Raw genomic sequence first — 25,578 nt, 5'->3', positions numbered from 1 at the left:
GGGTGAAATGGATTGAAAAGATAATTGTATTGCTTGCTTGTATTGTGGATTTTCACCCATTGCGGGTGGGTAAGGAACATGTTCCTTCCCAATAAACAGGGATTGACTGTCTCCATTTTGGCTGAGTGTTGCATACTGGGATATTCTCCTCACACTTTTGATGCGGCACAGGCGCCAATGAAAAGGGTGCACTGTGACAGAGTTGCAATGAAGTGGCACTTGAACCGAGCAGAGCCGCAGTAAGGGCCACTCTGGTCCCTCAAGTCCTCCTCCTGTGTGCAACTGACACAAAAATTCATGGACATTAATTCCAACTTAACGAGAGCAACTGCATCAGAGAACGTTTCTTGTTGTGTTGTGGTCAGAATAAACACTCTTGCGGTATACTGGCCTGGCGGGAGCTGTTGTTTTGAGTTAACAGCACAAACCAGTTTGGATTTGGGTCTGCCGCGTCCCCGCCAATGTGGCGGGCAGGCACAGCTCCCGTGGCCGCTCCCTCTCAACCCTGCCTCATTCTCTGCTGTCAAAACTAGTTAGCCTGCCTGTCAATCAAAGCTCACATGGGGAGGCGGGGGGAAACGGGATACCAGACATGATGTACTGACAGTACTGTGAGTGGATTGCCATGGATCGCCAAACCCATGCCATTATCGCAGTTTTAACGCAACGGTACAGTTTGATTCAGTCCGGTACGATAGTGTCTTTTGACAATGGACCTCTCCGAGCTGTCAATCACTCGTACAATAATAGCCAATCAGATAGCCGGTTTGTCTTAACCCCTGGCCTGACACGCCCCTCTCGCCATATTGTCCCACAAGCAATGCTGGTTGTTAGTAGCCTGCACAAAGAAAAGTTAATGTTGCGAAGAAAATGGTCCTCAAATGCGCTTGGGGAATGTGCAATTCCAATGAAAGGTATCCTGCTAGGATACAAGGGGCCCGGTTGATTCATTTTCCAAAGCCTAAAACACAGTTGAAGTGTCTACGATGGATTAAGGCTCATGGCAGACCACACGTACAACTAAATATGGACAATATCAACAAACACAAGACTGTATATTCGTTGGTAAGTGAGGGAGAAGTATCTTCTCTGAGTTTGACTGAATTATTATCAGTGCTTTATACATTGCAGGAGAACAACTTTCACTTTGTTAGCATATCACTGACCTGCTGAATGAAGTGTGTCACGTTTTATGCCGAAGAGTTGGGTTAGTGATACGTAAATGTGCGATCTCATGCAAGAGAAATGTCTATTTGCCTATTTGTATCGCATGGGACTTTTAAGACAGAGCACTGGGTTCCATTACGAGCCAAGTCAAACTTTTTCATGTGGTGACTACGGTATTGACTGAGTTAATCACCAATGTTTAAATGCACTTGTAGAAAATCAAACCTAACTCACTCATAAAGACTACATTGATATTACTCGTGATCTTTCCAAGTAAAAAAATTACTCACCCTGCTTTACATGCGCAGTACGATTCCACTATTTTACCCTGTTGGATTTCAATCTGAAGTTTGAGAGGCGTCAAACTTTTTTTTGCATCGATCGCCAACATTTCGCTGTAACTCTGACATTGCGTCCTGCTCAGTCCAAAATCTTAATTCCGTGTACATATCCTTGCGTGAAATAGTTCAGACCTCTCTGTACAACTCTGTTGGACAAGTCTGACGCATTTGGCAAAAAACATACCGCAATATTATCTGGAATACGCGATAGAGAATCGACTTCAAATATGTTCTGTTCAGTCGCCATTTTGGAATCTTGTGGGACATGACAACTGTAGCTAATAGTCCACATATGGTATGATGTCCATTTTGGAGAAAATTTTAAGGGCATCTTATGGTTGCAAAAATATGATACATATCACACATAGGTATATTAATACTGCATCCATTATTCGGGGACTTTCATCATTTGTAGAGGTGTAAGGAACGTATCCGTCAGGAATAACACTGTACAAATCTGCTTTTTCTTTATGAGTGTGTTGATTTTTCGTCATGGTATTATTCCGCCAAGGTTTAAGACCTCAAGACAACTGTTAGGAAGAAAATGGTCCTCAGATGCGCTTGGGGAATGTGCAATTCTGATGAAAGATATCCTGCTAGGTTACAAGCGGCCCGGTTGATTCATTTTCCAAAGCCTAAAACACAGTTGACGAAGTGTCTACGATGGATTAAGGCTCGTGGAAGAGCGCGCGTGCAACTAAATGTGGACAATATCAACAAACAGAAGGCTGTATGTTTGAAGGTAAAAGAGGGAGAAGTATCTTTTCTGAGTTTGACTTCATTATTGTCAGTGCTTTATACATTGCAGAAGAACAACTTTCACTTTGTTAGCATATCAGTGAGCTGCTGAATGAAGTGTGTCATGTTTTATGCCCAATAGTCAGGTTAGTGATACGTAAATGCACGATTTCAAGCAAGAAAAACATCTATTTGCCCATTTGTATCACATCGGACTTTTAAGATGGAGCACTGGGTTCCATTACGAGCCAAGTTAAATGAATACACCCACTTACTTATAAAGCCTACAATGATATTACTCGTGATCTTTCCAAGTAAAAAAATTACTCACCCTGCTTAGCATGCGCAGTACGATTCCACTATTTTATCCTGTTGGATTTCAATATGAAGTTTGTGAGGTGTCAAAGTTTTTTGCATCAATCGCCAACGTTTCGCTGTAACTCTGACATTGCGTCCTGCTCCGTCCAAAACCTTAATTCCGTGTACATATCCTTGCGTGAAATAGTTCAGACCTCTCTGTAGAACTCTCTTGGACAAGTCTGACGCATGTGGGAAAAAAACCCAAAATTATCTGGAATGCACGCTAGGGAATCAACTTCAAACATGTTCTCTTCAATCGCCATTTTGGAAGCTTGTGGGACATGGCTAAGGGAGCAGAGCTTAAGACCACCACCAGAAAGGACCGTTGAATATGGTTCAGTACTGTTTGGTTTTTATTATAAAGTGTGATAAAATGCAACCTTCCGTTTAATACAAATTTGGGGGTCATTGCTTGATTTAGGAGGGTGGAGGTCAACACGCTCCTGTCTCCAGATTGGTCGACAAATAAATCACACTTCTGGTTTATCAGTGAATACAAAGGTGAATATGGTGAATCCCAACGGAGATGATAATTTAAAGTGGTTTGATTGCTTCTTTATGCATCATACTGTAGCTGTATCTCATGGCTGGAATTCATAGAGACATTTTTTTTCTTTTTTTTTTTTTTTGCTACATTAACGTAGTCTTGTCATGATCCGAATTTGAATGATGTCGGCTGTACGGACCTTCATCGCAAAACAAATGCGCACTTTATTCTGTTATGATGTCACATTATGCCAGTTCCAAAGAGTATGGTGAGCCAAACTGGAAAGGTAGCTAGAATACTCCCATCTTTTTAGCATCATTGTAGACAAAGACGCCCACGTGTTGCGTAACAGCGCCGAGGTCATCCAGCGTCCCTGGAAGCCATAGAAAAGAACATCCATCATCTTACACAAGTGGCAATTAAAGCAGTTTACTAGCTGCTAATATAAGCCATTGTTTGGCTTGGAAATATGTAGCTCTTCGCTCCACTTTTTTTATTTTTTTTCATGCCCCGATGAAACAGCGTGTACTGTTTGAGTACGCTATTCTGGGAGCAGGACATGAATAATACAGCGTCAGGGCCAACAATGTGTGTTACATTCCCTTTCTGCTGACCTGAGTGCACCGAGGCAAGGCAGAGACGCGTGGTTGAGCGTCTGCGGCGATGTTGGCGCGCAGCCGTGCCGAGTCGCGCCGGGCCGCGGCGCGATCCCGGCTATTGGCTGTGGCCCAAGCCATTGTGATTTGTGCTCTTGCCATCTCGCCGGGTTAGAGCCCGCCTGGCCGCAGCAGGTCAGTAATTGAATGTAACACTCAGTGGCCGTTTGTGCGAGGCGCTTTCAACAAGGAACAAATAGATTGTGTGCAAGATCGACGGTGAGTGTGTGCAATGGAACTACAGAAATGAACCTCCATTACGCCCCATAATAAACATTGTGGGTTGATGGTTTGAGCAATGAATAGATTTATCTGTGCAATGTACTGAATATGTGACAAATGAAGTCAACATCAAATCAAATCAATAATATTCCAACTTACTGTATAAACAATTTTGACATTCTTTTCATTGTTCAATAGTCAAATTAAAAAGCGGATGTTTGCAAATGATCCCGTTGTGTAGTTTATCAGTGGCGGGCCATGAATTTGGTAGCGGCTTGAGGTCTGCATACCAGCGGTTTCACGTCAGAACAGGGGTCACCAACCTGAGGCCCCTGGGCCTGTTTTACAAATGGCTCACCAGTGACGTGATCATTTGAAAATGTTTACCTTTGCAGAGATTTATAGAAATGAAATCTTGCATATGATCTGTTTCCAACAATTTGGCGGTTATTGATCACATTTGTGAGAAATATTTAACATAATTGGTGTCCTCACATTGATAAATGGATAATTAACATATAATTCAAGACAATTTTAGGCAAAGTAGTTATTACACTAGCGTATGTACCAGTAGGTTTTAGCCCTTCGCATTAATCAGTTCCCAAGAAGTAAATCCCATGCTAAAAAAATTTGGTGACCCCTGCATTACTAACTAGCAATATGGAATATGAACAAAAATTATATTCCAGTGGAAGTCATTTTATATCCTGATGTAATAGTTGTTCTTAAATTACATGGAATGAATGGCATTTTTTTCCTGTGATTTTTTAAAAATCCATTTATATATAAAATAAAAATACACATTCTACTGTATATAGACCAGATAATTAAATTAATACAAGATTAATAAAAAATAAAATACAACACAAATATCCAGCGGACAAATAAATCAATACCAATCAAAATATCTGCTATACCACATTAGATCATAACATACAACGATGCATTGCACATTACATTGCACAGTAAAGCTGATGTTTAACTTGAAATAGTAAAAATAGATGGGTAACTTTGCACAAAGTGTTTTCTTTACTTTAAATTATGGTTTACTGTATTTAAAAATAGGACAACACACAAATGCAATTTCACGAGACGTAAAAGCATCATTTGTACTTTCATTCTTTGTCTTCAAAGTTCCAATTCATGCTTGTTGGTGTACGGATGCATGTCGCGGATTGAACAGTATACTAGCTGTTCCAGAGTTTACGGGATGGATTTAATATTAACTACGGAGCGTTGATACCTCATCTCATCTTTATTGCATTTCTGTAACAGGCGTTTTACTGTCATCAAGTAGCCCCCCCCCCCCCCCCTCCTCCCTACAAATTAATTCATGGTTCATTTGAGGGTGAGAAGGTGTGTATATGGCCCAAGGTTCAGGGTCGTGTGTTTACAGGTGGAGGAGGCCGTCTGTGACTGTCACAACATGAGAGGAAGATCTATCTGCATGCCTCGCAGGGAAAACTCCTCGTGTGATTAAACATTACCAGCTGTCTTCTGCAGAGCTTTGTCAACTTTTGCAACTCGGGAGTTTCGGGTCACCCTCACCTCTAAAAGTATGAAGCCACACACACTTGACTACAAATCATTTCATCAGTTACAGTATTGGCCCCTGAAAATGTACTACAGCGGCTCCAAAGTCTATGTTATTATCAATCCATCCATCCATCCATTTTCTTCACCACTTATCCTCACGAGGGTCACGGGGAGTGCTGGAGCCTATCCAACCTGTCAACAGAGGAGGTGAGGTACACCCTGAACTGGTTCCCAGCCAATCGCAGGGCACATCAAGACAAACAGCCGCACTCACAATCCCACCTAGGGGCAATTTAGAGTGTCGAATTAATGTTGCATCTTTTTGGGATGTGGGAGGAAACCGGAGTGCCTGGAGAAAACCCACGCAGGCACGGGTAGAACATGCAAACTCCACACAGGCCGGGCCAAGATCGAACCTGGGTTCTCAGAACTGTGAGGCCAACGCTTTACCAGCTGATCCGCCGTGCCGCCTGTATTATTATTATTGTTCTCATTATTATTTTACTGACGAGTAATTTATTTTCTTGCTGCTCTTTTAAGTTGCATTTAAAATTGAATTTTGGGAGTTGAATTAATACAAAGTTTTGAAATCAGTAAAGAATTGTGATTATTAGTTGTAATTTCAATGTCAATCAAAATAATCCTTCTTATTTTTTCCCATAATCCTCCAGGTCTACCATCTGACTGAGTGCCCAAAATCACAAAATGTTGAAAAAAACATAACGCTAGATCTCCATAACTGAGTACCACAGTCAATCTTTGCACATTTTCAGTGATTAACTTCAACTTCAAAAAAAATGACTGAAATCTCTTGACAGAATCTCTGAAAAGCATTTCAGCGCTTGGAATGGTTCAGTCCTTCTCTCTATACTGTACAAGTTCACATAGGAGACAAAGGCTGGCCTCAAAGTAGGCCAATTACCAGTCACTGAGATTCAAGACATTAATGCAGTGTGGCAGAAGCCAAGAAGAGCAGCGAAGGCAGGGTGTCTTCCATCAGCTAACATGAACTCAGAGGGGACACGAAAACAAGCCCCCTCCATTACATAACCACTGTCTTCCTACTCCAAGCATCTCTTGTTTTGAGGACCCACCCACTCTTTGTCATGTTAACTCAGCTTAACCCATTCTGGCTGGAAAAGTTTTGGTTTTTTTTTTGTTTTGTTGTGTTTTTTTTTTTTTTGTCCAACTCACTTGGTTGACCTGTGTAGCTTCATCTAACCGCTGTGTGAAAATCCTGCCATGCCTGCCTGAAGCTCTCTTGTCATCCAGATTTTAGCTTGCAAAAAACAAACAACAACAAAAAACAACCAAACGACAGCTCGAAAAACTTGTACGTTGAGGCACTTGTAAGTCAAGGTAACCCAACAATGGAACTGCTAACAATTTCACAATGGAGATGGGATAATAAAAATCAACTGAAGGTCAAATTAAGTTCACCTAAAAAAAAAAAAAAAAAGCCAATATCTGCAAGTTTGCAAGCCCACCCAAAAGCTACCGTAATTTCCGGCCTATAAACCGCAGCTTTTTTCACACGCTAACCCTTTATGCTGTGATGCAGCTAATTTGCGCATTTTTTTCTAATGGCCGCAAGGGGGCATCTCGAGTAGAAAAGGTAAGAGCGAGACCAGTGGAATATCTGTGCCGAGGAAGTGAGTTTCACTGGTCCCCCTGTTACCGCTGCGCTAGTGTGTTACTGCCATGTCTCAGTGATTTTTACCGGTATGTTTAGAGCATTGGTTTGGTAAACCAGGGTTTGTGAGTTAGTATCTCATTGGGGGCTCTACTCCCCAAGAGGCGTTGCGTCAAGAAGGGCATCCGGCATAAAAACTGTGCCAAACAAATATGAGGGTTCATCTGAGATGTCACGGGACAAGCCGAAAGAAACTTACTTACATATGTTTTTTTTTTTTAATCAGGCCCTCTTAGCGCGGCGCTAGCGTTAGCATTAGCGTTAAACTCTCTGTGTACTGTCTTTGTAAATATATCGTGTTTCAATGTGGGCACTTGCAGCTTTTACACGGCTGCGGCGTATGTATGTACCACACGGTATTTCCTTTCAAAATGTATTCAGTGAGGCGTGTAACCAGGTGCGCTCTGTAGAAGGAATTATCGTAAATATCCCTAACATTTTGGGAGTAGTATTCATTGAGAGTGCGCCATGTCGAACTAAAGGTCGCAGTGAAGGGGACACCCTCCACGAGGTATCACCAACAAGCCTCCCCCCAAACCACCCCACCACTCAATCAATGCCTTGATCAAATGTGAGCATGATTAATGCGGCTAGTGCAAGGCAGGTTTGTGAAATCAGATGAAGATCCATACGTTGACCTTCTGTTTTGGCTACTTCCTTGCCCGTGCAGGCCCGATCATCAAGATTATCGATAAGGACTAATGGGCCTTAATGGTCCAATCCTGGCAGAGCGCCATTGCTCACGCTACGGCCCAGTGTGCACCGGGTCCAAGTCAGGATGTAGCATTGTTGATAGGTTCTGTCAATAAAATGACAGGTTTGTCAAAAATACCTCCAGAACCACCATTGTGGATTTTGTTTTATTTTGCGTTTTTGCCATCTAAATCAACAAAGAGACTATATAACTCACTTGTTAGCATTATTTCAAATGGCATCCATCTACTTTCTAATGTTACTTATCTTCGTTTGGGTCGCGCCTGGAGCCTATCTCAGCTGACCATAGGTGCAAGGCAGAGAACACCCTGGACCGGTCGCCTGAAGCTAACAAGGATGCTTTTCTGAGTGTGGGAATAAATCCGAGAAAACCCGCGAAAGCATGGGGAGAAGATGCAAACTTCACACTGGAGGGGGCAAAACTTTACACTTATTAACATCATTTGCTCCGTTTACCCCCAGCCCCCGCCTTCTTGTTTGTGCTTTGCCAGCTTTAAACATCAGAAAATGAAGTAGGTGGCACGTGGCGAGGATATGTGGGGTTTGGGTCTGGGTATTAGTCCCATTGCACTTTTGCTGCAGTCGGTCATCTTTTGTCTTTTCTCCTGAATGCAATTATGAGCACATTCAGAGCCTTGGGTGAGCTTTATGCATCATGTTACAAATGTGCAGGCTCACCAAGGCTTGCAACGAGTGATTCAGCCATGAACTGTGAAAATGTCAGCCACTATTAATAACACGTCTACACAGAGCCTGCTTCATCTTAACGTGTGCACGCCGTACTGTATATTTAGAAGATGATGAACATTATAGCGGGCTATTTATGTCGCGCTGTGCGCTTCTTTTTTTTTTTTTTTTTTGCCTGATTGTGGTCCTCGGAATAAGGCTGCAGCCCAGGGTTTAATAAGCCTCCCTCAGTCTCCCTCGGTTAGACTCAAAGGCGAGTAGCAGCCGGCTGCAGTGTGCAACAACAGCTCCAAATCTGATCCACTTGGACAACTCAATGTGACGGAGTAATGCTTGTGCAAAATAAATAAATAAATAAAATGTGCCCTCCATTTCCATTTCACATGTCCGCGCATCTTATTTCTGATGTCGTGCATTGATTTATTATCGGGTACTTTTAAAATCTGGAAACACAAACAGTATATGAAACATAAAGTGCTGATTAGATGATCAACATACCTGCGAATGTAATGATAATTCAATTGTTCGTTTCAGTGGACTTTTACTAAAAGTTGGACGGTGTGCTAATTATTGTGGTTGCAGTGGTGCATAATTTACACCTTTCATTACCTAAATAAAGTAACCAAATTATTAGATATTGTGTATAATATATATATGTGTATATAATTATTATTATTATATTGTTGAATGTCTATCATGCTTTGACAGTGTTAGGTGTGCTGTGGGAAATAGGGTTCATTTTATGAATTGCTCAAAAAGGAGGCATAGTGACAGACCGAATAAATAAATGCTCGAGAACCGCGAACGGGTAAGTGCACTCATGATTTTGAGCATTTTATTAATGAAAAAACAGCAGCCAGTATGGACCCATGCATTTTTTCACCACAAAACATGATTTTGACGTATATGGCTTTTTGTAACTCCCGCCGTGATCCGCATATCATCTAAATATGGCTCGAAACGATAGGGTAATATCGCCCCGGTCATTTCACTCGATTGTGAGATTTTCTCTTCTTTGAAAAGCGCTTCCGTGTCCCATAGTAGGTGGCGCAGCGTGTTTTGAATGGCGAATGTCCCAGTGTAACATCTGCTGATGATGTTGCAGGCAATATGGCTGCCACTTGGAGGTCGAGTGAGACATCTGCAACTTTGCGCATGGATGACGCGCTCTCCGCTCATATTTATTTTCTCGTATAGGCATTTAAGTGAAAAATGTCATGTGTATTTTAGAGTGTTTATGGGAATGACACTTGTCCTTTAACTAGTCACTTATTTGACGTGACAATTATTATCTATTTTCCTCATAGTCAATGCAAAATGCTATCACATGCCCATCTATACAGATTACGTTCGCCACTAAATTCTTGTAACGAGAAACAGAAAGAGATTTCTGTCCGTCATTTCTGTTCATAATTCTAAACATATCCGATCTCCTACACTGTATTCCTTGAAACAAATCAAACATCTCAGTCGCCTGAATGGCCGCTAGCACTATTTGGAGCCACGCAGCTATTTATTCGCACACCCTGCCGAAGGCTTAATTACATTTGCACAGTTCAGAAGTTCCTTGGTCGTCGCCTTCGGACAGCGCTCCCCAGCAGAACGCAGAAATACGACGCGCACGACGACAATAAAGCCTCGATTAGCGAGAGGTTGATCTCTGTAACAAACAGGGAGAGCAAAGATGGAGTGAGACTTAAAACAGAAGCTCAATGTTTCAACCTCCGGGCTGTTTGCGAGCATGTCTGCGACGGGAAGCACACTCACATGCGCCCGCGCATGCACACCGGCGCCCGTGTACCATACGGACGAGCAGAAAAAGACAAAGAGGGAAGCACAGTTGACTTCCTCTGTCGTTACTCACACCTGCAGTAGGATGCAATTTCCATAGCAACAGGACTTGGCAACAGTGTGCAGAGTTGATATTTGAGGTTGTGACCTTTATTACCCCCCTTTTCTCCCCCCACCCCTTTTTTAACGCAGTTTAGAAGAAAATGTGTTTCTTCTGTAACAATAAAGTGTCCCTCTTGCTTTCACTGTTTGAATGTGCTGTAGTGTGAACATTAGCAGTCGCATTTAAAACACATAATACGTTAAAAGCCAAACAGATAATTGTGCTTGTGGGGCCTCCATTCTATTTCACTCTGGAAAAAAATTAAGTGACCACTTAAAAATGATCACTTTCTCTGATTTTAATACTTTGACTGGGTACTTGGATGCCTTGCATTACAAGTGACCCTAGTGGAATGGACTCAGGTCACGTGAAAAAACTCAAGTCAGACTCGAGTCATGAATGTAATGACTTTAGACTTGACTTGAGAATATTATCAAATACTTGCAACTCGACATGGACTTGAAAAGCCATGACTCTTGACATCACTTGGACTCGAACCAACTGACTTAAAAAGGTTTTACTGCTTTGACCAAAGCACTGAGAAAACACTTTGTATAGCCACATATGCAACATACTGTTTTACTAAAGTACAACATGATAAGTGACTACATAATCCAGAAAATGGACATTTCCGATAGCGACCTTAGCCATCTCCCACAAGCTTCGAAAATGAGCTTGAACAGAACATGTTTGAAGTCGATTCTCTATTGCGTATTCCAGATAATATTGGGGTATGTTTTTTGCCAAATACGTCAGACTTGTCCAAGAGCGTTCTACAGAGAGGTCTCAACTATTTCACGCAAGGATATGAACAGGGAATTAAAATTTTGGACGGAGCAAGACACAATGTCAGAGTTACAGCGAAATGTTGGCAATCGATGAAAAAAACTTCAAGAAACTTCATATTGCAATCCAACAGGATAAAATAGTGGAATCGTACTGCGCATGTAAAGCAGGGCCAGTACTTTTTACAATGGAAAGATCCCGAGTAATATCATCGGAGTCTTTATAAGTGAGCGGATGTAATCATTGGACTTAGCTCGTAATGGAACCCAGTGCTGTGTCTCAAAGGTTCGATGCGATACAAATAGGCAAATACACATTTCTCTTTCATGACATCGCGCATTTATGTATCAGGAACCCGACTCTTTGGCATCAAACATTACACACTTCATTCAGCAGGTCAGTGATACGCTAACAAAGTGAAAGTTGTTCTCCTGCAATATATAAAGCACTGATAATAATGAAATCAAACTCAGAGAAGTTACTTCTCCCTCCCTTACCTTTAAACATATAGACATGTGTTTGTTGATATTGTCCACACTTAGTTGTACGCTCGCTCTTCCGCGAGCCTTAATCCATCGTAGACACTTCGTCAACTGTGTTTTAGGCTTTGGAAAATGAATCAACCGGGCCCCTTGTAACCTAGCAGGATATCTTTCATCAGAATTGCACATTCCCCAAGCGCATTTGAGGACCATTTTCTTCGTAACATTAACTTTTCTTTGTGGAGGCTACTAACAACCAGCATTGCTTGTGGGACAATATGGCGAGAGGGGCGTGTCAGGCCAGGGGTTAAGACAAACCGGCTATCTGATTGGCTATTATTGTACGAGTGATTGATAATTCAGAAAGGTCCATTGGTACAATGTAGTTAGTTATCCATTCATCCATTTTCTTAGCCACTTATCCTCACGAGGGTCATGGGAGTGATGGATCTATCCCAGGTGTCAACGGGCAGGAGGCGGGGTACACCTGGAATTGGTTTCCAGCCAATGGCAGGGCACATCGAGACATACAACAGCCACACTCACAATCACACCTAGGGGCAATTTAGAGTCTCCAATTAATGCTGCATGTTTTTGGGATGTGGGAGGAAATCAGAGTGCCCGGAGAAAACCCACACGGGCACGGGGAGAACATGCAAACTCCACACAGCCATGTCCAGGATTGAACCCGGGCCCTCAGAACTGTAAGGCCAACGCTTTCCAGCTGATCCACCGTGCAGCCCGATAATTACTATTATCTAAAATAAATGATCACCCTATCGGGTACACTCTCATAGATAAATGACCTAAGGCGTCATTCTTTCACAACTTACCTAAAGTGATGGTTTAATTGAAAAAAATTGCACAGTATAAATCAACAATAAATGTGACAGCTAAATGAGAACCATTTTTAACATACACAGAAACAACAATGATATTCAAAGTACGGTAACAATAAGGACAATATGAAATGCAACCCGCAAAAAATTCCCATTGCATTCCGATCTGGGAATTGAACACTTTGACGTCACATATGCTTGTTTTGCCGTAGCTTCAGCAGCTAACTTTGTGAACGACAGCACACTTGGATGAAATTGTACCTTTAGAACATGATGGCAGCGATTGGTTGGCGAACAGTTCAGGACCCCGCCTTTTGGGATATGCTCCAGTACGCCAGCAACCCTAGTGAGGATAACCAGTACACAAGATTAATGGCTGGATAACACGTGAGAAATTAATACCTTGTGTTTTGGATACTCACAAGAAATGATATTTTTAAATTCCTGCTTAAAATTGCCAGATTACAAATGTTTGTAGACAAGAAAATGCAGTTTCCTTCTACATACACAATACAGATTTAAGAAAAATACTGATGATCTAAAACAGGAAACCAATTAGTCGTCCACAAAGGGAAATGCCACACTTTCTCTTGCGCGTTGATAATTGCTCTTTAACCAAGAAAAAAATAATTTTATCCTTGTACTTGATTATTCCAATAAAATTGACACTATACTACTAATACAAGATTACTAATTGCCGTATCACTGGGGGCAAATTCTTTTGGCAGGTCTGTTATGTTCTGTCATAACGAAGCAGTTTTATAGAATAACTGAAAACCTACGATCAATCGCTTTTAAGGGGGCAGTAAATACTGCAAGACTGCCACCACCCCCTTTGATGAGTGGATTGGCTTTGAAGGTGCAAAAAGTTTGATGTTTGATGCAATTGTTTATCGGGTTTGTTTTATTTTGATAAATGCGTGGATTTTAAATTGTATTAAATTTATAAATGTGGTATCAAATACACAAAATAAAATTGTTCGTAGCTGTGAATGTGAGTACAGATGTGGTTGTTTTGCCTAGTAACATATCCGCAGATGACTTAAAAGCCTCGACAGGATGTGTCAGTCCTGTATTTTTACGACGACCTTGGATTTGGTTTCCTTGATCCTTCTTAAATATTCATCGAGCAGGCCCGTGTTTGCTTTTTAGAGAAATGCAGCCTCATCATGTGCTAATAACGAGCCCCGTGGATACAAATCCCACAGTTGAGGATGGCTGGCTTGACCCCGCCATCTAGCGGCGTAATTTTTGGAGCACACGTGGCAAAACCACATCAACGTGACCACCGGTTGGGAGGTCCATGATCATCTATCCAGTTCCAATATCACTTCATTGTCGTCATTAGGATCGTGGGTGAGCTGGAGTTAATACCAGGTGATCTTTGGCCAATGGCAGGGTACGGCCTGGACTGGTTGCCAGGCAATCGCCGTTAACCAAGCGTGAATGTTTTTTGGGACCTTTGCGGAAAATAAGAGTACTTAGAGAAAACCCAAATCTTGTTTTAAAACTCTCCACTACATTGAGGGAGAATCTTGATTCCGATTTTGTTTTTCCTGTTTTCCAGGCTCATCCGGATTGCCTATTGAGCAGCAACACGGAAAATCAGAGACGTTTTGTGTAGACTAGAAGATATTAGATTTCGTCCACACAGTGACGAAACTGAAGCGATACAGGATCTTCTAGATCGTCGTCTTTTACACCAACAATGGGTCTAAACTATGAACCCCCAGGCCATAAACAACTCAGCAGTCAGACAATTTCTTATTTTTCTCCAAATTATCGAGGAAAACAAACAAAACTCAAGTAGCCAAGTAAAAATTGGAGAAAGACGAGAAAATGCGGCTCTCTGTGAGACAAACTCTCTTACTTCCTTGCCTTCCAGTCCTCCCATCTATTTATATTTAAATGCTTTTCCTGTTTGGGGTCACCAGTGGCCTGCAGTCGATTCCAGCTAGGTTGTAAAATCAATCGTCAACACTTCATTTTGTTAAATAATGAATTTCTCCATGATGGATTTTGGATGAAGACCATCTCCTCTCTTGCCTATTTGTATCGATGAGCCCAGTGGAAGGAGAGGTTCTTTATTGCGTTTCTCAGCAATTTTACATTTTTTGTGAAGGAATTATCGCATGGTTGCCTTGAGATCTTCCTCTGACATCCAATGTTTGCTCTGGAATTTCAACAAAGACAGAATTGTCCATCTTGTTGCATAAGTGGATGTTCGGAATAGCCTCCTTGTGCACTTGTTCATTACCTCAGAGACGGAGTTGTCTTAGACTGGAGGTTTTCTTTTCCAGACGGAAGCAAGAAAATCACTTAATGGCTGTACCGAAATTGCTTGTGTAGCGATTGGAAGTTTTTGGAAGACCTTAAGCAGAGCAAGATGGATCTCAACGTTTAGGTGTCCTCCCATCATCTTTTCAACTTCATTGGCATCCCATTTATCACCTTCTCCATGAGAGGTGTAACTTTTGGTTATATAATCTAGAAGGCTTTTCACCATCTCCTTGTCCAGCTTTATTTCTTTGGGGTTGTTTTTTTTTCCCAGTGAGATCCTATCCTTGATGTACTTGTTGGGCTATGACTAATACGTACATTCCCAAAAATATCCCTGATGGATTGGTTGAAGGCTCTAAATTGTCCATAACTCTGATGGAGGTCCACAGTTAATTTAGTAAATTAGCTACTAGCGGGGGCCGCCATGTTGGTGCCCGCACGGAGACTGTGACAAATTCAACGAGCTCTCACTTTGTCAATACAGTATACACATTTATTTAACGTCTGATTGGAGTTAGTGTTTGAACAGATGAATCCATTCACGCATCTGCTGTGAGAGCATGGATAGCGCGGAAATTTAACCTGGATTCCCCTTAAGATGCCTTCCACAAATTTCGTATTTTATCAGATGATACGATAAGTGATGAGCTACATCAAACCATTGGTCCCACTTGGAGAGTAAATTCAGCTCTCCTCAGATCAACGGTTGTAGTCAATAAGCTGGAAATAAGCATACGGAGATGACAATTGACTTTTTTGTTGCTACCACATTCACCTGGAGATCACTGTCACTCTTTATAAATCAGTCTATCTAATCACCAACCATCACAATCAGCCCCATGCATCTCCAACATCATCTTCGTACACATTGCATCTTGGCTCAGGTACTCCACTTTCCATGTTGTTCCTGTGCTTGCATTGACATTCTTTGGGCACAACTCAACATTTTGAAAACGTGCATGTTGGGTCAAAAGAACTGACTGCAGGTTAACTGAATGTGTGTTGGCAAGCCGTCAAGGGGATACCCCGACTGCTCAAAAAGACGCCAGCTCACCTCTGATCCTTATGCCAAGAGCGACAGAAAATGTAAGGATAGTTTTGTAACTGTCCTCCATATATAACTATTACTAAAACTTTCGTTTTTTTCCCCCCGTTTAGTGAAATACAATAAAGTGAGCCTCAGAGGGAATTACATCTCCAAGCTACTTACTCTGTCCTATGCCTAGTTTATCCGGTGTTTACAATGACCAATAAATAGCAATATTTTTCTTTTTCCACTATACAGTTAAGTTTTCTCTACCAGTGACGATTGCAGTTAGGAGAGCTAGCTTGCGATTAGCGCAATAGCATTTAAATCAAATGTCACTTTCGTAATGAAATTGTACAGGATTTATTCTGTAATTTATTCTGTAAAGATATATATACCGTAGCTGCCTGAGTCTCTGCAACAGGTTTGCGAAAAACACAATAATTTGACGAATACATTCTATCTTGTTGAGGCACTGGACCCGTATTACATGATGCACAACAGTGTGCGTCGCTAAGCATGTCGTCAACTCTGATTGGCCAGGAAGGATCATGTGACTGCGACGCACTACTAACAACAGCAGCAACTGGCGTGTGTGTGTTCTCTGCTGCGTTATTTATTTCAGAACAAGCACGTTTCCCATCTCATGGTGTCTCCTGTTCCAGCGGGGTTTTGGGGGCTCGCTGTTCGTGTCCAGTCGTGAAACCTCTCGGTCGGAGCCGCCACCTTGTCAACATGTCTACGCCGGTACAGGACGGAAGCTCCAGTCAGCTCAATAAGTTCGAGAAATTGTCGTGGAGGCCCACCAGTCGAGATTCAGGTAAATCAAACACAAGTGCGGCAAAGCACAGAGATGAACTGCCAAGCCTCCAATAAAGATAGTTATTGCGTGCTTAAAAAACAAAACCAAAAAAAAAAAAAACATGGTGCACATGTATGTTGTTGTTCCGTGTCAGGGTTTTCTGTGTGCAAAATGCTAAGGCTAGCTACGTTTCCAACTCCACTAAAGCAAAGATAGTCGCAGTAACGTCGATACTACCGCCAAACTGCACGTGCAAACATTACAAGGCTTGAGTCCCAGCAGTTTTGCTTGTAAATGAGCGATTTTCATTTTAAGGACCCCAAGCAGAAACAGCTGCGGCTCCTTATTTACTATTAAGTACATTTTTAGGTCCTACGGGCGAAAACTTGTGAATTTTTGCATGGTGAAAGTTTTTTTTTTTTTCGCGCGCGATTCCTAAAAAAAAAAAAAAGGCTCGGCAGCGTCCCCTGGAAGTATTCCTAAACTACATCAAATGACTACTGAGTGATACGTTTGACAAAACTGATTCTAAAATGGTTATAGTGCAGACCCAGACACAAAAAAGTCTGCACAAGTTATATCCTTGTCCGATTTAAGAAATTACCTTCCATCCATCCATTTTCTTAGCCGCTTATCCTCGCAAGGGTCGTGGGAGTGCTGGAGCATATCCCAGCTGTCAACGGGCAGGAGGCGGGGTAAACCCTGAACTGGTTGCCAACCAATCGCAGGGCACATCGAGACAAACAACAGCCACACTCACAATCCCAACTAGGGGCAATTTAGAGTGTCCAATTAATGTTGCATGTTTTTGGGATGTGGGAGGAAACCCACGCAGGCACAGGGAGAACATGCAAAGTCCACACAGGCGGGTCTAGACCTCACAAAATGTGGGGCCAACACTTTCCAGCTGATACCCCGTGCTGCCCAGAAAGGGCAATTTTTTTTTTTTTTTTTTTTTTGCAGGGTTCACACTTTTGCGATCACTTCCTCCGGTTTTCATGTGATCCGAGTCAAACTTGGTCTTGGGACATGGGACCCAAAAATGGAAGATGGGCTGCAAGTGGTCCCTAGGCCATAGGTTGGACACCACTGCTGTCGCAGGAATGCAAAGCTGTGTCAAAAATTGTGTTGATTAAATGCGGGCCACACAAAAAGATAGGACAAGAAGCAAATTGCCCCCCTTGCTGTAGGTTGGACACCACTGCTGGAGGACAAGTGCAAAAGTATGTATGACCTGTGCAAATGTCGGGGTTGGAATCAGAATCAGCTTTATTGGCTAAGTGTGTAACAACACACAAAGAATTTTTCTCTGGCAGTCGGTGCCGCTCTGATTCTAATTCCAATCCCGACAGGCGGGGGCGTATTACCTTTTCCCAACATTTGCACGGGTCATACTTTTGCATTTGTCCTCCAGCAGTGGGTCCAACCTATGTCAAGGGAAAACAACAGTTTTTGAAAATCTTGAATGCCCCAAGTGTTTAGATGGGACTCTTAATTGGATGAAAAATGTAGGACAATTTCGCAAAAGCCCGACACCTGTAAATTTTCCCAAAGTGTATATTTCAAAGGTCGTAGGTCATTCATACCTCTTTGAACTCTAATAATGACATCGTATATTTATGAGATCGCGGTATGAGGTTTAGATGTGCTCAGATATTCTCATCTTACTAATGACAACAACTAGCATACTAATACTTTACATCAGGGGTGTCAAACTCATTTTTCACCCGGGCCACATTGTTGTTCCGGTTTCCCTCACAGGGCCGACTCTGGAACAAAAATCATCATATTTACATCATCAATTTATGAACTAGTTTTTTGAATCAGAAATCAAGGGTAATGTGTTTGTCAACTATTCACGGTTGGTAACTACAAAAATGCGTGTAATATCTCAACTTTATCATTTATGATATTTGACAATTTGGTACAGATTTTTACAAGAATCGTGGAAATTAACACTAGATTTGGCTTCGCGGGCCACATAAAATCATGTGGCGGGCCAGATCTGGTCCCCGGGTCTTGAGTTTGACAACTGTGCTTCACGTGGACAATTGAGCTCTACGTCAAGGATATCAAATCCTCAAACGGCTTGCCATATTTGCATTTATGGTTTATGCTTGAATTACGTGCGCTCCTTCTTACGTACAGGCTTTAAGACGCGGGCACGCTGGCTCCAGGCTCGGCGAATCTTATCCCCAGCGTTCCCCAACCTGCGTATCCCCAACAGGTTTCTGACAGAAGGTAACATGCGTTTTGCTTTCACCCCGTGCTCCAACGGCGGAGGCGATACTTCATTTTGTCATAAATGCTCCCAGGACCCTGGGTGCCCTCGGCCCGTAGCGGACACCGTTGCGTGGCAGACAGCACCCACCTGTATATGTTTGGTGGCTACAACCCAGACTTCGAGGAGGCGGGTGGGTTGGAAAATGAAGACTTTCCTCTCTTCAGGGAGTTGTGGAGGTTTCATTTCGCCACCTCCACCTGGCACCGCGTTCAAACGGAGGGTTACATTCCCACGGAGCTAGCTTCCATGTCAGGTAAGATATCTTAACAACTACACTGCAGATATCGATAGAATGCTCCCCCTCACACTGCAATTGTGTAGACCTGCTCAGTTTAATAAGAGCCAATACGAGAACTTTATACATAAATCTTATTAGGGAGGTGTGCTTGTACCTACAGTCCTCAACCTGTCGTTTGCGCGCGGGGGGTTGTGGTCACTGCTAGGTTTTGTTCTCTTGCTGACGGTCCAGGTCCTGATGAGTGTGGGTAAAACAGTTGGCGCTGCTGTTTTCAGGCTATACATCTGTATCCACTGCTTTCTGCCAAGTCTTTCTCAAAACATCCAGTTTCGAAATGACCAGCACAGTGTTTGGAATGCTTGCTCAGCACCCGCAGGTCGATTGGCTCTCTCTTTTCCACTGGTCACGTGTTTCTTTTTCACCCAGAAAGCCAAAAGCTCTCCTTGCATCATTTGTACAATCACATGCCACACAATAACCTACGATGTCATTTTTAAAATGTATCACAAGGACGGGACCAACTGAAAGGAGCAATAGCATGCAATGATTCATTAATCATCAATTCAAATCTTTCTTCTGTTCGACTGAAATTCCCAAATATTCATCAGAATGCTAAGAATCCACCTTTGACCTAAAACCTGAAGAGGACAAAATACGTGCTTTGGGATGCCTTGGTGCGATGCGGCACGATATAAAAAAACTGTACTGTACTGTAATTGAAAGGCAATTAGCTGTTCCAGGACCCCAGAAAACAGTAGTTTTTTTGGGAACCGTTTGTAATTGGCCCAGTCACACACTGGAAATATTTAAATGTATTTAAAACCAATACTTTTTTGACAGATTGTAAATTATTTGAAAACAAAATTGCAAAACCCCACCCACATGCTGTGATCACATTGAAAAGTATGTAAAACATTTGAAACATCCATCCATCCATTTTCTTAGCTGCTTATCCTCACAAGGGTAGCGGGGAGTGCTGGAGCCTATCCAAGCTGTCAACAGGCAGGAGGCGGGGTACACCCTGAACTGGTTGCCAGCCAATCGCAGGGGACATCGAGACAAACAGCCGCACTCACAATCACACCTTGGGGCAATTGAGAGTGTCCAATTAATGTTGCATGTTTTTGGGATGTGGGAGGAAGCCGGATTTCCCGGAGGAAACCCACGCAGGCACGCGTAGAACATGCAAACTCCACAGAGGCGGGTCCGGAATCAAACCTGGGACCTCAGAACTGTGAGGCCAACGCTTTCCAGCTGATCCGCCGTGCCGCCCATTTGACACATTGCAAATATAAATTTGAACACAAGATACTATTCAATATGTTTAACAGAATAATGAGCGACGTCGAGGGAACACAAGAGGTGAATTGCGATACAGATAATGGATGGACGGAAGACTTGACTGCTGCATTAGCGTAGGTTGGTTTACGTGACCGGCATGGTAACAGAGCCAAGGACCCCTTCTAATAATACTCACTATTAATTGGTACTGGCAGGTGTTCATTAAATACCTAATCAATCAAGTTTATTATTGTCATCCATTCATGTTGTTGTATCCATGTTTTGAAAACAACCCACCGACTTGACATTTCCTCCAATGGAAAAAAGCCTTGAGTAATCGTCGGGTGTGTCATTTACTTCAACCACAAATAGACTACAAAACGGGTGCTGCCACCAAGTATTTTTTTTTAGTAATCCCACCGTGGGTGTGTAGGGTTGATCTGGTTTTACAGCAAAGCAACAATAGTGGAATTTCCCAGTGAATTTAAAAAAAAAAAATGAAAAAAGAAATTGCTTAATTTTTAAAACACACAAACAAAACGTCGGCACGTTCTTGCAGCTGTTCAGCAAGTGCAGATTAAAGTGGGGGAGGGGACCAAGCAGCAATTCACCACTAAATAAACTTGCAAGTCGGGACACTCTTAGGTCAAATGTACCACTCCATGTAATGCAAGTATTTTTTTGCTTTTCCATTAGTTAAGAGTTTAAAAAAATACCATTTTTCAAGTGAAGTGGGGAAAACTCTAGCAGTTAAGGTACTATAACGGCCTCTCGTGGGCCTCCAGTTGGCGATGCAGTTGCATCATCTATTGATGAGGATTGAATGAGAACAGTTGCATTTAGCCGCTGTAAACTACAATGTACTGTATATAAAGCCAGACTCCCACGCACCCAACACGTATTTCAGCATAGTCACAGAGACCATGAATTGGCCTTTGTGTTGAACAGGCACAGGGATTTTTCATCATCCAGAGCAAACAGCTTTAACATTAACGATAGACATCAGTGACTTTTTTTTCTTTTTTTTTTTTTGAGCGGATCAGGGAGGAAAAATTACTCATTACACTATGGAATAATCGCTGTAGGGTAATATTCCAGAGACATCTAACAATCACTTTGGGTGACTGAGATCAAAAGTGGAGAAGGAAATCCTCAAATTTGGATCGATTTTATCGCTATGTATGTCCCGCCCCTTTAGCTGTCTTCCATGGTAACAACCTGCTGGTGTTCGGAGGCACCGGTATTCCCTTCGGAGAAAACAATGGCAACGACGTCCATGTTTGCAATGTTAAGTACAAAAAATGGAACTTGCTGTGCTGCAGAGGGGCAAAACCCAACAAGATCTACGGCCAGGTAACGATAGCGCTTTGCCGTCATCACGGGGTTTTGTTTGGTAAACTGCCTACAAACGAGCGGCGTTGTCACGTTGCAGGCCATGGTCATAATAAATGGCTGCCTGTACGTTTTTGGAGGGACGACGGGCTACCATTACAGCACGGACCTGCACAGGCTGGACCTGACTACCAAAGAATGGAGCCACCTCAAGCCCAACAACGTCCCCACAGATCTACCGGAGGAGCGGTGAGACGAGTGCGCAGTAAGAGTTGATTCAAAAGGTGTGACATCATTAAAGTACTGATGAATGTGTGATGCCACAGGTACAGACACGAGTTGGCGCATGATGGACGGAGGATATACATTCTTGGAGGCGGGACCTCCTGGTCATCATATCGTCTGGACAAGGTAAGAAAGGAAGTACAGTGGTACTGACTTCAGAGTTCAATCACTTTTAACTCTATGTATTATCATCAATCAGTTTTCAACAATTAAATACCATTAATCCAATTCAGCCTCCCAAAATGTTTTTAATTAGGAAAAAATAGCACTGTATTCTACAGAACATAAAAGAAAATGTAGAGTTGTAAACTGATTTTTAGGAAGTTTAATGACTCTATGTTGGTGATGAAACGAGTCACTTGTGCCAAACTACTTTATACTTATTACTCGTACGTACTGGCAGACAGACAGCCACATTACCGTAATTACCGCCCTATAAGCCGCGACTTTTTATCCCCACACACTTTCAACCATGTGGTTTATGGGGTGATGTGGCTAATTTGTAATTTGCACTAGAGCAGAAAAGGTAAGAGCGAGACAGGTGGAATATATGTGCCGAGGAAGTGACTTTTACTGGTCCGGCCCTGTTTGCGCTGTGCTAGCATGTTACTGCCATGTCTCCGTGATTTTTACCAGATTTTTTTTTATTTATTTATTTATTTTAAACCGGTCCTGTTAGCGCAGTGCTAGCGTTAGACTCTCTGTGTACCGTCTTTCTTTGTAAATATCTCATGTTTCAATGTGGGCACTTGCGGCTTTTACACAGCTGCGGCCTATGTATGTACCAAATGGTATTTCCTTTACAAATGTACTGGGTGAGGCTTATCACCGGGAATTACTGTACACAGTACAGTTTAAGAATTGTAAAAACTAACTTGCATTTCCAGATTCACGCATATAACTTGGAGACAAATTACTGGGAGGAAATCATCACCAAGCCCCATGAAAAACTAGGTTGGTGCCTTAAAGCTTACAATCTTATTTTTGAAGGTCACAGATTTGTAAATGATTTCTTTGACAGGATATCCTGCTGCCCGTCGCTGTCACGGCTGTGTGCAAGTTCAGCATGGTGAGTTCTCGTGAATATGACCACCTCGTTTCTATTCTCTCTTCTTCTTCGTCCCATCATCTGAATTTGTATTTTTTCCATCCTTCCTTTTTTATCTATGTCTACTACTTCTATGTCGGTGTTCCCCCTCGCAGAGGTCTTTATATGCGGCGGCTACAACGGTCAGCTGATTATGGACGACTTGTGGAAGCTCCACCTCAGCACCTTTCAGTGGACCAAACTTCCTGCCATCATGCCAGAGCCCGCTTACTTCCACTCCGCTGCTGTCACGCCAGTGAGTCATCATAAAATTAATAACTTCAGACCCATCCAGTCTTTGTGACATATTCCTCTAACGCTAGCACGGCGGTAAGAGGGCCAGTAAAAATAAATAAATAAATAAATAAAAATACTTGTAAAACTCACTGAGACACTGCAGTAACACGCTAGCGCAGCGCTAACAGCGCCGGACCGGTAAAAGTCACTTCCTCTGCACATATATTCCACCGGTCTCTTACCTTTTCCGTTTGAGTGCCCCCTTGCGGCCGTTAGAAAAAATCCACAAATTAGCCGCATCACCGCATAAACCGCAGGGTTGAAAGAGTGTGGAAAAAAAGTCGCGGCTGATAAGCCGGAAATTATGGTAGTGCCATCTTATCGCTGACATGACGAAGGCTTTTTAAAGCCAAGTTGTGCATGTAGGAGGAACGTTTACTTAGTTTTTGTGAGTTTAGTGATCATTCTACTCTTTTGAACGTTTTTAACCTTTTTGGTGTTGTTTTCTCTGGCACTATGTTTATATTTGGGACCAAATACAAGAAACCAGAAAGTAAAAGTACTTTTTTTTATTTTTAATATCACAAGACAATTTGGCTTTTCTTTTATCAGTTGAGAAGGCAAATTGCACTTTGAGCCTTGTGAAGGTGAGGCTAAAACTGGAGTTTTGTTTCAACAAGAACACAGTAAATTTGAATACTTTTTGGTAATGTAGAGTTTTGAAGTAGATTTTCTGCAGTGTGTCCAAACAAAATGAGCTGAAGATCAGTGCTGTTTTCGCTTGAATTTGCTCATCCTGATAATTTTGTAGCAATGTCTTTTTGTTGGTAAAATGTTTTTTCTAGAAATCTAATTTAATTATTTTTTCATCCCCTTAGGCGGGCTGCATGTACATCCACGGAGGTGTAGTGAACATGTCCGGTAATCGTCGTACTGCCTCGTTGTATAAATTGTGGCTGGTGGTGCCCAGCCTGCTGGAGCTGGCCTGGGAGAGGCTACTGAAGATGCAGCCTCGGCTAGCTCAGCTGTCCACACCGCAGCTGCTCGGCCTGGGTCTGCCGCACACGCTCATTCAGCGCCTCAAGTAGGAATTGGACACGCTAAGGCGAGCGTTGCATGGTGGACAATCGTTTTAAAAAAAAAAAAAAAAAAAAAAAAAGGTGGGGGATTGCAGTTCTGAAGCTTGCTGTCTCTATTACAATGTCTTCTATTTCCTTTACATATTTGTAAACGTGTTCCGTTTTATACATCTATGTTAAGATGAACTTGTCTCTGTACACTATACAGGCAATTTTAATTTGATTTGACCATAATCTCATTTTATGGCCTTTAACTACACTTGAAAAACGTGATGTTGGCACTGATTTCTCTTTTTTTGTCAAACTGTTCCACACAATTGTACAGTGTTCATATTTTTGTGTTGAAACAACAACATGGGAAAGCGTGGAACTGTCTGACAAATGTAGGAAGTTTAGTTTTTAAATGTAACGTGCAGCTGTGATTATTTCAACTGAAAATGTAATGTTCTTTTTTTTATGGCATCACTGTGACTCCTAGTGCCTCTTCCCTTTTTATTTGTTTTAAATATAATTTTTCACACTTGCAGCCTCAGCATTCTTTTTCCCCGTTTCTTGTGCCTTTTGAATACTCTGATTGCTCGTGATGATCAACTTGGTGCCGTACAGGTTACACTTTTACTAAGTTGTTTTAAACCACTGTGGTGTTTGTGTTGTTTGCTTGTTTAACCAATTTTTTTTCTGAATGTGTCATGTAGAACACACTTTTTTTTTTTTAAACCGACAGCAGTACCAATTAAAAAGCACATTTCTTGAAACCACTGAACGTGGTTATCTTCAGAATAAAAAGGTAGTTTTTTTTGTTTGTTTTTGTCACCTTCCTACATTTGTTAATATGAAGCCAGTCTGCTCCTGTGTGTTCAAAGTCGGCCTTGCTCATGTCAAAGATGTTTCTATTTATGACGTTTGTGATCTCTCCTGCATGTCACTGTTGTACTGTACACAAATGTCGATCCAAAGGAGGATTCTGATGAAGTTCATTTTTCTACTTGTGCAATAAAACTCGGGCGGACTTTTTTTTTTCTCCCAAAAATATTTGTACGTAGT

General features: G+C 42.1%; 2 protein-coding genes across 2 annotated transcripts in view; one reads left to right on the top strand and one right to left on the bottom strand.

The window, feature by feature from the left end:
- The window catches only part of LOC133501692 (ras-specific guanine nucleotide-releasing factor 1), a 51,333-nt gene extending 34,871 nt beyond the window's left edge, over positions 1-16,462 (bottom strand). Inside the window, exons 1-2 of the mRNA XM_061821552.1 lie at positions 16,308-16,462; positions 12,864-12,945 (exon numbers count right to left, since the gene is read on the bottom strand). Of these exons, the coding sequence (XP_061677536.1) occupies positions 12,864-12,945; positions 16,308-16,462 (237 nt within the window). The remainder of the gene's footprint in view (positions 1-12,863; positions 12,946-16,307) is intronic.
- Positions 16,397-25,330, top strand: LOC133501695 (kelch domain-containing protein 10-like). The gene is made up of 11 exons (XM_061821558.1): positions 16,397-16,502; positions 16,575-16,729; positions 18,860-18,952; positions 19,027-19,248; positions 21,713-21,867; positions 21,947-22,095; positions 22,173-22,257; positions 23,019-23,085; positions 23,153-23,200; positions 23,335-23,474; positions 24,334-25,330. The coding sequence occupies exons 1-11, from the start codon at positions 16,429-16,431 to the stop codon at positions 24,541-24,543; spliced, it is 1,398 nt and encodes a 465-aa protein (XP_061677542.1). The 5' UTR covers positions 16,397-16,428; the 3' UTR covers positions 24,544-25,330.
- Positions 25,331-25,578: the final 248 nt, after the last annotated feature.

The sequence above is a fragment of the Syngnathoides biaculeatus genome, chromosome 6 (assembly GCF_019802595.1).
Source record: "Syngnathoides biaculeatus isolate LvHL_M chromosome 6, ASM1980259v1, whole genome shotgun sequence".
Lineage (NCBI taxonomy): Eukaryota > Metazoa > Chordata > Actinopteri > Syngnathiformes > Syngnathidae > Syngnathoides > Syngnathoides biaculeatus.
This window is presented reverse-complemented; position numbering and strand designations above follow the sequence as displayed.